The 15,053-nt window shown below is 38.3% G+C and overlaps 1 protein-coding gene across 2 annotated transcripts in view; it reads right to left on the bottom strand.

Moving 5' to 3' along the window:
* enah (ENAH actin regulator) overlaps window positions 1–15,053 on the bottom strand; it is a 76,023-nt gene that overhangs the window by 13,861 nt on the left and 47,109 nt on the right. For both annotated transcript variants that reach the window (XM_066676957.1, XM_066676956.1), the window contains exon 5: window positions 5,874–6,235. In XM_066676957.1, the coding sequence (XP_066533054.1) occupies window positions 5,874–6,235 (362 nt within the window). The remainder of the gene's footprint in view (window positions 1–5,873; window positions 6,236–15,053) is intronic.

The following is a 15,053-nucleotide window of genomic DNA, read 5'->3' as shown; positions in this document are numbered from 1 at the left end:
TTGCTCCTGGGCTCCCCCTACAGATGCACAGAGTAACTGACCTTTACAGCGCTGTCCTTTTTAAGTTGCATAGTGCTGAGCCCAGACTAGTAATAACAAAGGCCTAAATCTCCCTATTACAGGTATTTGTATGGTAAAAATACTACCTAGTGTACTAAACAGAGACATATAACAGTGATAATGCCAAATTGAGGTGAGTTATCCAAATAGGCAGGTATCTATCTTGAAAATGCAGGCTCTGCAGACCAGTCATTTTCTGCTATAACCCATTCTCTGCATTGTAAGCTGTACAGTTATCTGGTTGTTTACATGTTACATGCAAAAAAAAAAAAAACACACCCTACACAAAGCAGATTTTCATAATTATGAATCTCACACAACTCTATATGTATCAGAAGGAAACCTATGGGATTTAAACAAGCATGTTTACAAAAGAAGTAGCAATGATCAAATTCTTCAGTTTCCCTTTTAGGGAAAAAAATAGAAAACAAAGAAAAACCAAACCTAACAACTAACAATAAACCTGAACACATTTAAGTCACAAACGCTGCCCAATTAACTGTAAATCAACTTTAAAATTAAAACAATGTCTACAGCAAAATATGTAGCAACCACTAAGCACTGCCTTAAATTTGCACCTTTTGCTCCTACTTTAAAGCCAAAGAAAAAAAATTGGCCATTAAAATATGGCATTCTATTTCAGACGTTCAGGATTTATTATTTTGGACAAGTGTTTCTTTGAAAGAAAGGGTATTCTCTAGGAAGATTTTAAACTAGCGGTTGAAATATTACTGAAGATCAGAACCGCGTTCACACAGGAAAACTCTAATCAGAGACTTACGTTGAACGATTAGTTCTGGATCACAAAAGCCATTCTAACTAATCCCAAAGAAACTGTCTGGTGTTCCATCACTGTTGAAAACAGTTGCACTGCTCCACAGCCCAATGTTGGGGGCTTGAGGTCTCTCGAGCCTGTGCTTTGCATTCAGCAGGATGACTAAACCTCATATGCAGCTGCTCCAGAGCTTCCCTTTCATTTCAAGCTGTTTTATGGAGATTGTACAAGGCGTGTGTGCACAACTGAAGGAAAGTCTGTGTCCATAATGAGTGCACCTTAAAATAGCTAATTTCACTAATTATAAGGGCTGTCTACAAACAAATGTAAAAGCAGTGTTTATTATTAACATGAGTTTGTGTGTGTGTGTGTGTGTGTGTGTCATATGCTGAGAGAAGCCTGCATCTTTCCACTCCAGTGACCCTCACACACTGCCTCTAGACACAGCATTCCTCCTGCCACTACATCTTTGTAATTCCTCCCAACACAACGAGGCAGTTACTTGCATTTGGGTATACAGACACACACATATTTAAGGAATATTTTTTGCCCTATATTTCAAACATGTTTATTATTCTCTTCATTATTTTTGACTGTACATCATGGCACAAATTAACTCGATTAATTTATTTTATTTTAAATCTCAATCTCCTAAGCTTTCCCTCCCTCTGTTAGCAACAATCATATCACGTTCTGATGATATGAAAACTGGCATTACTACATGAGTTCAGCACTGCAATTTCTTAAAGCCTTTCAGTCACTCTTTTCTGGACACCAACCTTTTCTACTGATCAAAAGTATACTCACTTAAAAGTAAATATAAATATACGTGGTTTCAGAAAATGATTCAATGAATGGTTGAATGTCTTGCTTTGTGTGTTTTCAAAATGACAAGGCAGAAATTCTATGATCACTGAAAATACTGTCAGTCTCCAAAGTACCATGCTAAAAATCCTTTTAGAAGAGGTTAGGTCATAAATAAATCACATTCAGATCTTGAATCCAGTTTTATTCCTGCATTTTCGCCTCACTGGTATGTATCTGAGTAGTTGGCCAAACCTTTACATCAACAGTAAAATGAATTGAATAATATGTAAAGCACTGGATTTGAAACTAGTTCTATTTTCTGGATTTGAAAGACTTTGGGTCAGACCAAGGTGTTCAGAAACATAACTGAAAGGAAAGGCGTAAGAGTAGACCTTCATGTCCCCACTTTGATTATATCAACAACAGGACTGTAAGGGTACTAGGTTCAAAATAGTGTATTTATAATAATAATTTATAATAATAATTTATAATAATAATAATATAATAGTGTAGGACAGATTTGTTTGATATTCAGGCTAGGAGCTGTACAGAACCTTGTGATATCACGTCACCGTCTCTCTTGTTTCTTGTTCCAATCCATGTCAAGTGATCCTAACATGTAGGGCTGGACAATATGGCTAACATTTATATCACAATATATATATATATATATATATATATATATATATATCTTAAATTCTGTCAATACAATATAATTCCAATATTGATATGAACAATAAAAAAGACACAGAAAAATTGCCAAGAAGAAACAAACATGACATCACAGACAAACCTAAACCTCCTGGCTTTGCCAATATTAATACTTTAAACTTTAAAATCAAGTGCAATGAACTGATGGCAGTGCCCTGTAATGAATGTCAGTCATTGACTGATAGTAAAAATAATGTATATTCAAATATTAAAAATGTGTTTTAAAAAAATTGTTATTGATACTATTTATATTATATATATATATATATATATATATATATATATATATATATATATATATATATATATATATAGATAGATATTGAATTATATATAATAATTGGGTAATAGATTGCTGCAAAATCTGCTTTTGTGTGCTACTCACTAAAGGGCACATGTAGGTATTTTAATTTTGTCTGGGAAAGAGGGGTAGGTGCATGAGATAATATAGGATTAAAACTGGACACTCTTTGGCCTTGTGGTCCTTAAGGGTACATTCAGTTGAGTTCCAAAAGGAGACAAATGTTCTAAACAGGACAAGGCTTACATGACAGAAATTAATATATCTAGCATGGGAACTAAAGGAAATTTGACTTTAAAGAGGTGCAGGTTGCAGACTACATTAAAGACACAAGGTCAAGGTACACTAGGAAAGCCAAAGAAAGAGTCGTCTGCTAGGTGGTTTTCCACAGTGACAAATATTATTTTCTTGTTCTTTGTCGACCAATATTATTCAACATCCTAGACTGTACGCCACACACTGTGCTAAGGCTGTGCCATAAGTGGAGGGCTTGTCCACGATTCTGAACAGATTACATAGCCTGAAGCATAAGTGGTTGGGTTGTTGCCCATGTTTGAGCTGCAACTCAAATATGTAGCAAAATTCTATGATCATGGAGATGGGCTTTGCAATGGGCAGCATTAGCATGGTGGCTATCATTAGGATTAGCCATGTGGCTGATGGGTAATGTGGCTAAACGGCAGAGATTTTGCTAGTTATTCTTTGAAATTGTGGAGGAAGTGGTTTGGCACTTTGCATGCCCATGTTATGTCAAAGCTCCTGATGTGTTACTGATTGTCACATTCTTTTCTCTTCTCAAATCATTAGTTGCTGCAGCATGAGTGACAAATGAGCACAAAGGCAAAACCTAATCCTGCAGAGTTGATCTAGCTCTTCCACAGCATAGATTTTTGATCCAAGTGAAAATGGAGTAAATGCTTTCTGCTCCACATGGATATTACAGCTTCAAATTCAAAACATGCTGAAGCACAATTAGCTAGTGAAGATAGAGCTCTGGCAAGGAAATAGTAAATAGAAAAATATAATAGAGTAGGGGGTGATAAAGAATGTGCTATAAAGCTAGAAGAGACTGTTCGGGGGAAAATTGATAGCTCATATCCATAGGGAACTGACAGGGAAAGACAAGAAAGGACATGATGCACTCAAACTTGGGCAACCAGCTGAATGTGGTTTATACTAGACTCCACGCTAATATCAGAAGCTGTTTTTTTTTTTGTTAGTTTCCCAGACGACCTTAGAAGACTACTTGGGACTCTACTTAAGTACCATTTTGTAACTGTGGATACATGCATAGCTTGATTTGGATACATTTTTTGGGTCATTTTCAGTGTTCTCCTTACACAGTGATTTCCCTCAAAAATGACTGCTGGTGCATTTGAAACACAGACATACAAGTTCTTTAACAATCAAATGAAGCTTATAGATCGCCCTATACAGAGTGTGTTCCTGCCTTGTGCATGAAGATTTCAAGTAGGCTCTGGATACAGTGCGACCGTTATCAGGATGAAGTGGATACAAATGTATTGTGGCAGGCGATGCTATCATTGAAATGCCTGTTGAATCAATATTGAGAAATATATCTTAGGTCTTGGATAGTTCAATATAGTGGTGCCTTTAACTATGGATTACAAAAAGGAAATTGTATCTCTATAGAAGCCCTGAAAGGTAAGATTAAAAAATAAAAAAGTTGAAAGTATGTTCCTGAGACTAAATTCCACTGTTTTATTACTGTTTGTATAACACACCAATTCTGAGAAAACAAATTCTGAGCTTGCACTTAGCTCCTCAGAAAGCCTGGAAGGGTAAGACAAAAAGAACCTTGTTTAAAAAAAAAACAGGAAAAACAGGCTGAAAGGCAAGTGTTAGCCATATTCATACTATTATTTTAATATCAAATTTCTGGTTCACCTCAGCTGTAGAAAACGAACCATTTTAGATTCAATCATTTTTTCAAATATTTTTGGTGTGTTATAGAGGCAGAAAAAATAAATAATGTAAAGCTTAAGCTCAGGAGCACGCTTTCAATATATTTCTTCCTACCCTTCAAGGCGTTCGTACATCCCTTTTGTACATATGACATTTTTTAATATCTCATTGCCAATATCTCATGTGAGCAGACTCTCTATCATCATCCTCTCATTATCTCATTTACAATGTAAAACGGGGAACAAAATACATCATATATAGGTAACACGAACATGTAACTAAAAATGTCTACCAAGTGCATGCCATGTTTTTCCACTTAAAAAATCAAGTATGTCTCAGCCTGATGACTGACCCTTCATGCGCACTGTGTGAAAGAAACAAATCCCATCCCCCCTATTGCGGATATATTTTTAACCAGGGCATAATGCTGGGCAATCTAATGTGATGAATGTGGCACTCATGCGCTCCAGTCACTAGAGGCTTTAACTAATGACCACCTAACCTTACTATATGTGATACAGGTCTGGCAGACCACTTAGTTTGAGTGGGTCAAAACAGCACAGCTTGGGGAGGGGGGAAACAATAAATAAATAAATAAATAAATAAATAAATAAATAAATAAATAAAAATGTGGTCAGACTGCTCCATATTCTCCAAGCTCTGTCATGTTTCAAGCTGTTTGAGTGAGCTGTTCCAACATATGAGCAGATGGGAATATCGGGAGGAGACTGTCTGTTATATTATGACCCGCTCCTTCAAAGAACTGTGTAACAAATACAGCAAGAAAATGCTGTATGTAAAAATAAATAAGGGAATACATATATACATATATTAAATAAATTTCTTTAGTCAAATTAAATCCATCAGGCAAGATATTTGGTGCCCAAAACACGCTTCTCTAGATTGTGAAAGAGCAACCAAGCTTGAACGTTACAAATAATGAAAACTGATGATTTACTCATTTAATATTATACAAACTGCATGGCCAAATCAAATTCTGTTTACAGTGTTCTATCAATAAGTATCTAACATATGCTACTAAATATATGTATAAAAATAGGTAAAATGACATAGCTAACATCTATAGTGGCTGAATTTGATCTGTATTTTGGTCCATAATTTGGAAACAGCAGCATAACAACAGGTCTTCTGAGCCTCATGCCCTTCTCTCTGCTCTAAAGCGTACGTTAACCTGCACTGTTTCAGCATTAAAGCCTCTTTTACCTGTTGGGTCCAGTGTGTCCTGTCCTGACTGACCTAAGATGGTGAAAAGGATTCTACGGAGATGCTCACCAGCGTTGGAGACTCGTCGCCCTCTCTCCCAGTCCATCTGCTCTCTCTCCAGCTGCTCCTGATGCTCTCGCTCTTGCTTGTCCCTCTCGGCACGCTCTCGCTCCAGCAGCTCACGTTCCTGCCTCTCGCGCTCCAGCTGCTCCTGTTCCTGTCTCTCTCGCTCCAGCCGCTCTTGCTCGGCGCGCTCCCTCTCCAGCCGCTCACGCTCCTGTCTCTCCCGCTCCAGCCTTTCACGCTCTTGCCTCTCGCGCTCCAAACGCTCGCGCTCTAGCATCTCGTGCTCCAGACGCTCTCGTTCCTGACGCTCACGTTCCAGACGCTCGCGCTCCAGCTCTTTCTGACGCTGCAGCTCCTGCAGCTGCCTGAGGACCACAAAACAGTGCACTCATGAGCATCAGCAATAAAACAGTACAAAAGCACACACATAGACAAAAGCAGATGGTGCCATAACCACTCACCGCACAGGCAGGCAGGTGAGCCACTGTTATTATATAATCAACTTATGTAATCAGTATTTACACAAACTAAATAGCTAAGTATTATAGAAGCAAACAACATTTCTGTTTCTCCATACGAATGTCATCTCAAATTATAGTTTACTGTAGTGAAATATAGGCTGTCAAGTGCAATGTTCACATCAGTTACGTAGTCTGAGAAAGAATAATTTGGAGTTATTCAGTAATACTGTGCACACTGTATTGTCAGAGGTACATTCTTTTCCAATGTCTTGCTTTCTTTTCTTTCAAACACTTGTACACAAAATGTTACCATTCTTGCAAATATAAAAGTGCTACACATTCTGATACTCAATTATATTTTTTGCTGAAAAGAGCCAAAGAGCAAATTAAGCTCTGGCAAATAATGACTGCAGTTGTTAAGTGTATACACTAGAGGGCAGCATACTCATGTGAATATAACCAAGTAGAAACTACCCACTTCAGCATCTGAGGATAACTGGCTTTGTATGTGACTCCTGAAAGGGCTGCATTAGCCCGTCAGTACTCCTGATCCTAAAGCCACATCAGTGTATCCTCATGACAAATTACTATCAAGTGTGCAGTAACACTGAGGACTCTATCTGCAGATAAGACTTTATCTGCAGAAATATCATTAGCTGCGATGTGTAAGTCTGGGGTGTACAGTGGATCGAAGGCACAACAGAGTTAAAGAATGCAAGAAGCATTGATCATGAAACCTTAATCTGTGTAAAAATGGTGAGGCTTATGAACCAATTTTTCTGAAGCTACCGACAAATACAGTTGTGCTTTAAAATGTTTGCAAACCATTTGGTTAAATCTGCTCGCAAGTTTTGAGACCGATGCTGTTCCGACTTTGACTTTTTATTGCAGTTTATTGAGGAGACATTGGCTGGGATACAGCAACAATTTTTATAGTGAATTTCTTTTGGGACAAAACCCCAAATCGGCCTGCATTGAAATGTGTCTGTAATCATTTAACCTAAAATTTCAAACGGCTCTAATTTGGTCAATTTTTTAAGCCACAAATATTCACTTGGTCAGAACCGGATCATCTTTATGACCATTTCCTGTCCTGCATGTATTCTCTATGAGGAGCACAGACTGTGTGAGGTCATCACACACGGAAGCCAGCTGCATGAAGAGTGCCTGAAGAGTTTACAGCACAACAAAAGGCTTATACGTTCACCTAGAAAGTTAATTTCAACATTAAATGGCAAAGAAAATCCCTTTTTCTAACACCTGTACATGGGAAGTAGTTTATAGGGAAAAAGCCTGCACAGGGTACTATGTAATCTTTCTGCAATAAGTAATTCTGTATTTGAACTGCTATAAAATGACCAATTCTTGGTTAAATCTGCACCAAAATGGTTGCCAAGTTGTCCTTAACTGCATATCGTCAATGGTTAAACAATTTGGGGAATATTTTCCATGAATTGAGCATTTGTTTTTAGTCAGGAAAAATGCTCCTCTTAGATGGTGGCAAAAGACAGTAGAAAGTATGCTGTGGTCAGAGGATTCCATGTTTCAGCTTTTTTCATGAACAATTAACATAGTGTTTTTACATGGTAACGACAAAGGTGACCATCCAGACTGTTATCATAGAAAGGTGGCAAAAGCCAACATCTCTTGTTAAGGGGGGTGCATACGTGACTACAGCAATGGGTGACTAGTGAAAAGTGTCCATCAACATGGACGCAAACATTAGGTTATTATAGTGACTTAATCTACTATCAAAATGCCATAGATTCCTGGCAAGTTCATAGTTATTTAAGCAAGACAATGCCAGGTCTCATTCTGTATGTTACAAAAACATGGCTTCGTAGATATAGGGTGCTTTCATACTAGACTTTTCTTACATACTCAGGTCCGCTTGCTCTGCAGGTTTGGTACATTTGGTCAAGTGTGAAACCTGTTTGAGTCCACGAGTGGTCCAGAGCACTGACCAGTGTGGTCTGCTACATGATTGGTTCATTTCAAACATGACTGCTTCGACTTCTCGGCTTACTTCCCTTTTAAGATGTGCAGGGGCTACAGCACAGTAAAAATAAACAAAAGCAGCAAATGGATGCAGGTCCTTATCGACGTTTTGCGAGCCTACACACAGGAAAGCACAATCTGCGCAATCTTTTCACGGATCGGGTGAAATTCGTGTTTGTGGAAGCAAACCCGAGATAATGAGCCCCCTCCCACAAACGAGCCCAGAATCAGTCCTGGGTGCGGACTCAAGTTTTCGGGACAAGTGTGAAAACCCCCATAGAGTGCATGTGCTTCACAGTAGGGCTGTGCCATTTTGTATCGTTCGCAATAATATTGTCATACTTTTTTTTTTTTTTTTTGGCAATAAATATTCTGACTTGTTTACATAATGACGTCATGCAGTTACCCATAACACAGCATACATTCATGAGTCTTTTAGGCAAAGTTTAGTAGGGTGGAAAAATGGTTTGCTCCAAAAAACTGGATTGACTTGTGGGGGTGGGTTTGGGGTACAAAATATCAGATGCACAAAAAAACATGGTGTAATGTTAGAAATTAAAGAAGCCTTTAGTATTACTAATATATAATAAATATATTTAATATAATTTAGTTATAATTTTTCAGTGTTTTGTCATATCGCTAAGAATATCATTATTACCAAAATACTCTGAACTATCCTGATATTATTTTAGGGCCATATCGCCCACCCCTACATCACAGGCTCCTCTGTAGTCCAGAACTGTCTCAAATGATACATCACGAAGAGGAGAATCAGGCAACGGCGTCCACACACTGTTGAGCAGTTAAAATCTAGTATCAAGAATGGGTAAAAATTCAGCCATCAGCAGGCCCAAAATTATTAAATCCTGTAATTAATAGGAAAGGTGAGGTAACAGTGGTAAACATGCCTCTGTCCTAACTTTTTCCAGAGTGTGATGCAAACATGAATTTATGAATGGGTTTATATTTACAAAATACAATCAAGTTCTTCAGAAATATTTTTCTTTTGACAGTTTTGACAGCTAGTTCTTGTGTTTATTGCCATTTATAACATGTACCAACTTCTCTGGAAATGGCTAAAATGACCGTTATTCCTTTCCTAAATACAATATTACACCAAAGGCCAGAACAAATTGTACACTAGGTGGCAATGTGTACATTTTACTCTCTATGTAATGGGAGTAGCCAAATCTGTGATATGGACATTAGCCAGTCAGTAATTCTCAGTGTTGCATATATGGAGTTAAAATTTTACATGTGTAAGGAAATATACATAATAAAAATAGCATAATACCTGGAAAAATAAATCAGGATAACTTGATTATATCACTCAATCTATATCTCAGGCAATGTAAAATTGTGCAATATTTATTTAGCCTCGTGTGGTTATATGATAGATGATCTGTAGACATGTAGATTCATCAAAGTGTATTCAGAGGAAATCACAATGCATTACACATCTGTGAAACAAGTGTTTATGTGAAAAAACATGATGCATAGGGCGTCTTATCCAGGGATCTTGCCAGGCACACCCACCGCTGCATTATCACTCCCATTCATCACCACCCATTCAAAACAACTTTCCCAGGTGAGGTGTTGATACACCACCATGCAGCCACATGCTCTCAGGAACTGAGAAAGATGGGAAAAACACGCCCTCCTACGTCAAAGCTCCCTGTAGAAGAATGAGCTCATGAGGCCCGAGGCAGTTATGCTTTGCAAGTCACCTGCTACAAATAAACAATTGCTTCCCTTATCTTCACCTTATCTCACTTCAAACAAACTACCACAAAGATCTGATATATTTCCTAAATACAAAAGCACCTGCCGTAAAAAGACGACAGGTTTGGTCAGGAATCTAGGCCTGTCCAAATCCACCCAATATTTAGGCCTTCCCTAGCCCCACAATGCCACCAAACTGGAAGAGTGAATGCTACTCTCTCAGGGGGAAAAAAGGTCTTGTACTGGTGCAGTATTGTTCCCTAAAGGTACAGACAATGTTAATGTCCCTATAAATGGTAGAGCTGTGGTCTTAGAGTCCAGCTGTCTTTCCTAAAGGTACATCACACTCCCTTCTCCAGGTGGAAAGGTGAACATGTTTAACTTTTCATAATAGAGCTGTTTTAAACAGAAAACCATAAAGAAAATCATGGAGTTGAAATGGGATTTATGAAATGAATGTAACTTGATTTAACTGATGCATTGCTATGCTGCGTTCACACTCATGAAAACAACTGATGAATACAAAATGAATAAACAACCCTTAATTTTAAGAATGTTGTCGTTGTGCTTTCCAAAGCCCACGGTACCAATTAACAAAAAGCAAGTAGAGTTGAGTTGAGTTGTGCAAGTACACCACAGTGTAAAACGGCAATAGAGTTTGGTACATTTTTGTTCCCGAACTAAAGGTAATGAAGATGAATACATGAGGGTATTTCAGAGACAGCAATAGGTATCACAACAGTGACAGCTTTTCTGACTTATTTTATTTTTGTGTTGTTGTTTAGGGTGTAATTTTTGTTTATGTGCTGCTGTCTTGGACAGGGCTTACTTGTAAAAGAGATTTTTAATAATAATAAAAAAAATAATTTGGTCAATCCCTTTAAGAAGAATCTAGTGCCAATTAAAAAAAAATCAAAGGCTTAATGAAGATTACACTTTTTAGATGAAAAAGCTTATTCCTGCTTACAAACTGACTCATTTCAAACACAGTGAGTGTACTCCTGGTTTTGCATATTTTCCAACAGACCTGACCCACCTAATGATGTGAAGTGTGTGTGTTAAAACAGAAACACCCTAAACTGTGCAGGACAGGTGGACACCAGCCCCATACGAGCAGGCTTCCCTTAGCCTAGTCTACTGCCCCATTTCTCCACATTCACACAATCCAGCTGCCTTCTGCTAGAGCTGTCCCAGTACCTGGGCTCCCAGAGGACATCCTTGTTCCTGAGATGCTCTTTTTCTGAAACTGTTACAACAAGCAATGCTGAAAAAAGGGCCTCGTAGTCCCAGATATCTGCTAATTCAAAGACATGCTCAGAGAAGTAATTAAACAGAAGAGGAAGCTTTGTAGATATCAGCAACAAATGTGCTACTGCAAAGAGTAAGGCAGCCATGGTGGAGCCAGCCATAAGTCATTCTTATTTGGGTATTAGAGCTTGCTAACCACAGGGGAGAGTGCTGACAGAAGACTGGAATAAAAAACCTTGCATGAGGCAGAAGAGACATTTGATATTAGTGGGCCCTTGTTTAATTTTAGATGGATGGTGTTGAACACTGATGGAGTGCTTGGGTGGCCCCCTCCATCCGGGTCAAGGAAGGGTAGAGGGTTATGATGCAATCTGTGTGCAATCCTCCTATTCATGCAACAGCAAATAAGCAAAATGATCCAAGGGTGAACGTGAAATTGTCACATTAATATGACCAAATGAATGCAAGAGTTACTGTAGACTCACCCGTTACAGTATAAACATAGCAATGCATGTTAAATGTACAAAAGATCTGTCCAAAGATAGGACCAAGTGAGATTTAAAAAGCAATCTATTCTGCACAGTGTAGACTCAATTTTGTATGTACAATGCAGTCTGACACTTAAATAACAGCAGGCTGAGCCACACGCCAAACACAATTTAATGTTAAAATGAGAGCTAACGTAGAATTAATTAATAGAGGTAACTTCAGGAGGTCTACTGCAAATGATTTAACTTCCAAATTTTACATAACATTTATTTGTTATCAAACTCTACACAAAAAGGTCTGGTATTCAGGTGCAAAATATAAATAAATAAATAAAATATAACAAACATCAGTAACATTAGGCAATTAGCTAAATGATTCCCCCACCAATTAACAGACGACTGCTGCTCCCTACAAAGCTGGGATTTGTAAATGGAAAAACAAAAACAGTCACTAAATTATTTAATTATGCCCTATTAAATCCTGCAGGGTTTAGATCCAGACTCTGATTTCAGGCCATAGCTTTAAACTCTGGTTTCATCTGAATACTGAACCTCTCATAAAAATGAAAAGGGACAGCATAATAAGTCAATTATATTCTGTCCACTGTTACACTGGGCAAATGCAACATGGAGTGCTAGATTCAAGCACTTACGAACAGCCTTTTCTAAACTATACTAAAGTATACAGGACATAAAAAAATAAGGAATATGCTTATGTATCATTTTTCCCCACCAGGAGAAAGGACTTCAAATATGTGAAACATGCAGCAGATCCATTTGCTGGCGTCTCAGTTCCTGACATCCGTTGCCAAGGAAACAGTAGCTATGGGAGTGTGGGGGTGGCGCAGAGCCTGAATCACAACGTCTTTCCAACAACTTACTACAACACAGACAAAATTACTTTATTTTGTTTTGGAAAAGTGTACTACCTGAAGTAAATGTGTCTTCCTTTAACACAAAAACAGTCTTCTAATGTGAGCTAAACGACAAAGTTCTATGAGCTCAGACAATGCTGTGACAGGTACATGTTAATATCACATTAAACTTGGAGCTGCAAAGTCATGGTTAATTTAATTTAATTCCTTTTTTTTTTTACAGGGTGTCTACACCAAATTTATTGTGTTGACTAAAAACTGTAGTCGAGCCTGAACAAGTGAAAATGGTGACTGCTGCCGAGTGGTGACTTAAGGCTCATTTGGTCAATGCACTTTTCCTCTCAGCCATAAAAGCCCAGTGCTTCTGTCTGCGTGAATGCCAGCCAAGATGGCCCATATGGAGCCTTTCTGACTTTGAATCCTAGCAGATTTCAGACCCAGCTTGCTGTCTTCCCCTTCCATGGAAAACAGAACTGCATAAAAAATTTAAAAAAAATAAAAAATAAAATAAAAAAAAGAATAGAAAAAAGGAGTTTTGACATTATGTGCCTTTCTCAGGAGCTGATCCATGCATATTTTAATAGACTGGCAACTGCCTATATTAAGACCCATCCTCTTTTCAATCCTCTGCTTTTTTTTGCACTCCATTTACACTTCCTCCTTAGTGGTGCCAATTGACATCATCCACAACCTGCAGCATTCAAGCACAATTTTCTGAGGCTGTCAAAGTGGTCCTAATATCTTTAGAGTTGAACTACTTCCAATAAGAAAATAAATACTGACTTATTTTAACCACAGCACTGTTGAAAATGCACAAGCTGGCTCACTTCAAAACAGGAGGTGCAACTGGAAAGAAATTGAATGTATTTAGGAAATTGTTCTGCTTTACTGTGCATCACCATATGTTATATTGCTTCTGGCTTTCTACTAAGAACTGAGAGAAAGGAGGCGGCTACTGTGTGCATATTAGAGCAATATCTAATTGTGGTGTATTACCAAGAATATTAAAAGGGCTTTGAATATGAGATTGTAAGAATGAAACACAAGAATGTGCCTGATGGCCAAATCATCAGAGAGATCCAGAAAATAATAAACAAATAAAAAGTGTCAGTGAGTGAGTGAATGTGTGAGTGTGTATCGCCCTACGAAGTGTGCCACAGGGACCCTGAACTGGATAAATGGTTACAGGCAATGAATGAATGAGTGAAAATAAAATAAAATGTCAGGCAATATTATCGTTGTTAAAAATATATATCAGAGAAGTATGGGCTGATATTTGAGAGGGAGGAAAAAAAGGACAATTTCCCAATGTTCCAAAGGAATTCTCCTAACATGATAAAAGCTCTTTTGTTAAAAGCAAAAGTGTGTTAGAGACAGGTGGTCAGAGTTGCAGAGTGAGGCATTAGTGTGCTAGAGTGCGAAGAAATACCTTCAAAAACACAGCAATGATCTTTAAATGATAAGTTGGCAGACTGTGTCTCCATTCTGTGCCTGCTCTAGAAAAATGATTGGGAAATGGGCTTTGGTCTCTCCACCTGACAGATGTGCTGGAGGCAAGCGGGGCAGCAAACCTGTATCAGCGTCCAACCAGCTATTTTTACCTTCCCATTATGCCGCTTCATGTCTTTTTAATCAAACACTAATACGGTATTTTTGGCTCACTGAAAAATAGACTATCCCCAAGCTGTCTTCTGAGCTGTGGCTGCCCTGTAAGGATATGGAGGGAGGCAGGGAGGGAGAGGGAGAGAGAGAGGGATTTGGGAAAGCAGAGAAGAGGCAGGGAGAATGAATGCTAAAAACTGAAATCCTTGCTTTTGTCCCCATAATCCTCTGCATAGCAAGATCAGTAATAACCCAGGAATGGAAATACAAATGCCCTCCCCTCTCACAGCACACTTAGGGGGTGCTGTGAGTTTCTACTTGAAATAGAAAGTGTGCATTGACTCCCCAAACGTCTAGCAGCAGCCCAAAGGTCATCATAGTAAGGACTGTAATTCAGCGCTCTTCTATAAAGAAAGTGCCCCCCCACCATGATGACTGTGTCCATAGCTTAACGGTGAGAACATTGTTGACTTGAACAGATGAAAGAATGAGTCAGCAGACAGCCCGGCATCCAAGTAGTGTAGTTTTCTCTGGTCTGCTGAGTGTTCCCCCTACGCCCCCACCCCTCATCCTCTATCAATAAATACAGCAACTAAATGATAAACCATAAAGCAATCCTACATTGTTGTCAAAAAAAAAAAACCTCATTGTTGTGGTGCCCTCAAAGGTATTTTCAGGACGCTATAATAATTAAAGAAATTAAAATTGTGTTGGTTTGATGCACCTCATTTCATCTCAAGGACTTTTTTTCTTTCATTTTACAGAGTTCTATAATGAAATCTTACAAAA

The sequence above is a fragment of the Hoplias malabaricus genome, chromosome 7, assembly GCF_029633855.1.
Source record: "Hoplias malabaricus isolate fHopMal1 chromosome 7, fHopMal1.hap1, whole genome shotgun sequence".
Taxonomy (NCBI): domain Eukaryota; kingdom Metazoa; phylum Chordata; class Actinopteri; order Characiformes; family Erythrinidae; genus Hoplias; species Hoplias malabaricus.
The sequence above is the reverse complement of the archived record's forward strand: the minus strand, read 5'-3'. Positions and strand labels throughout refer to the sequence as shown.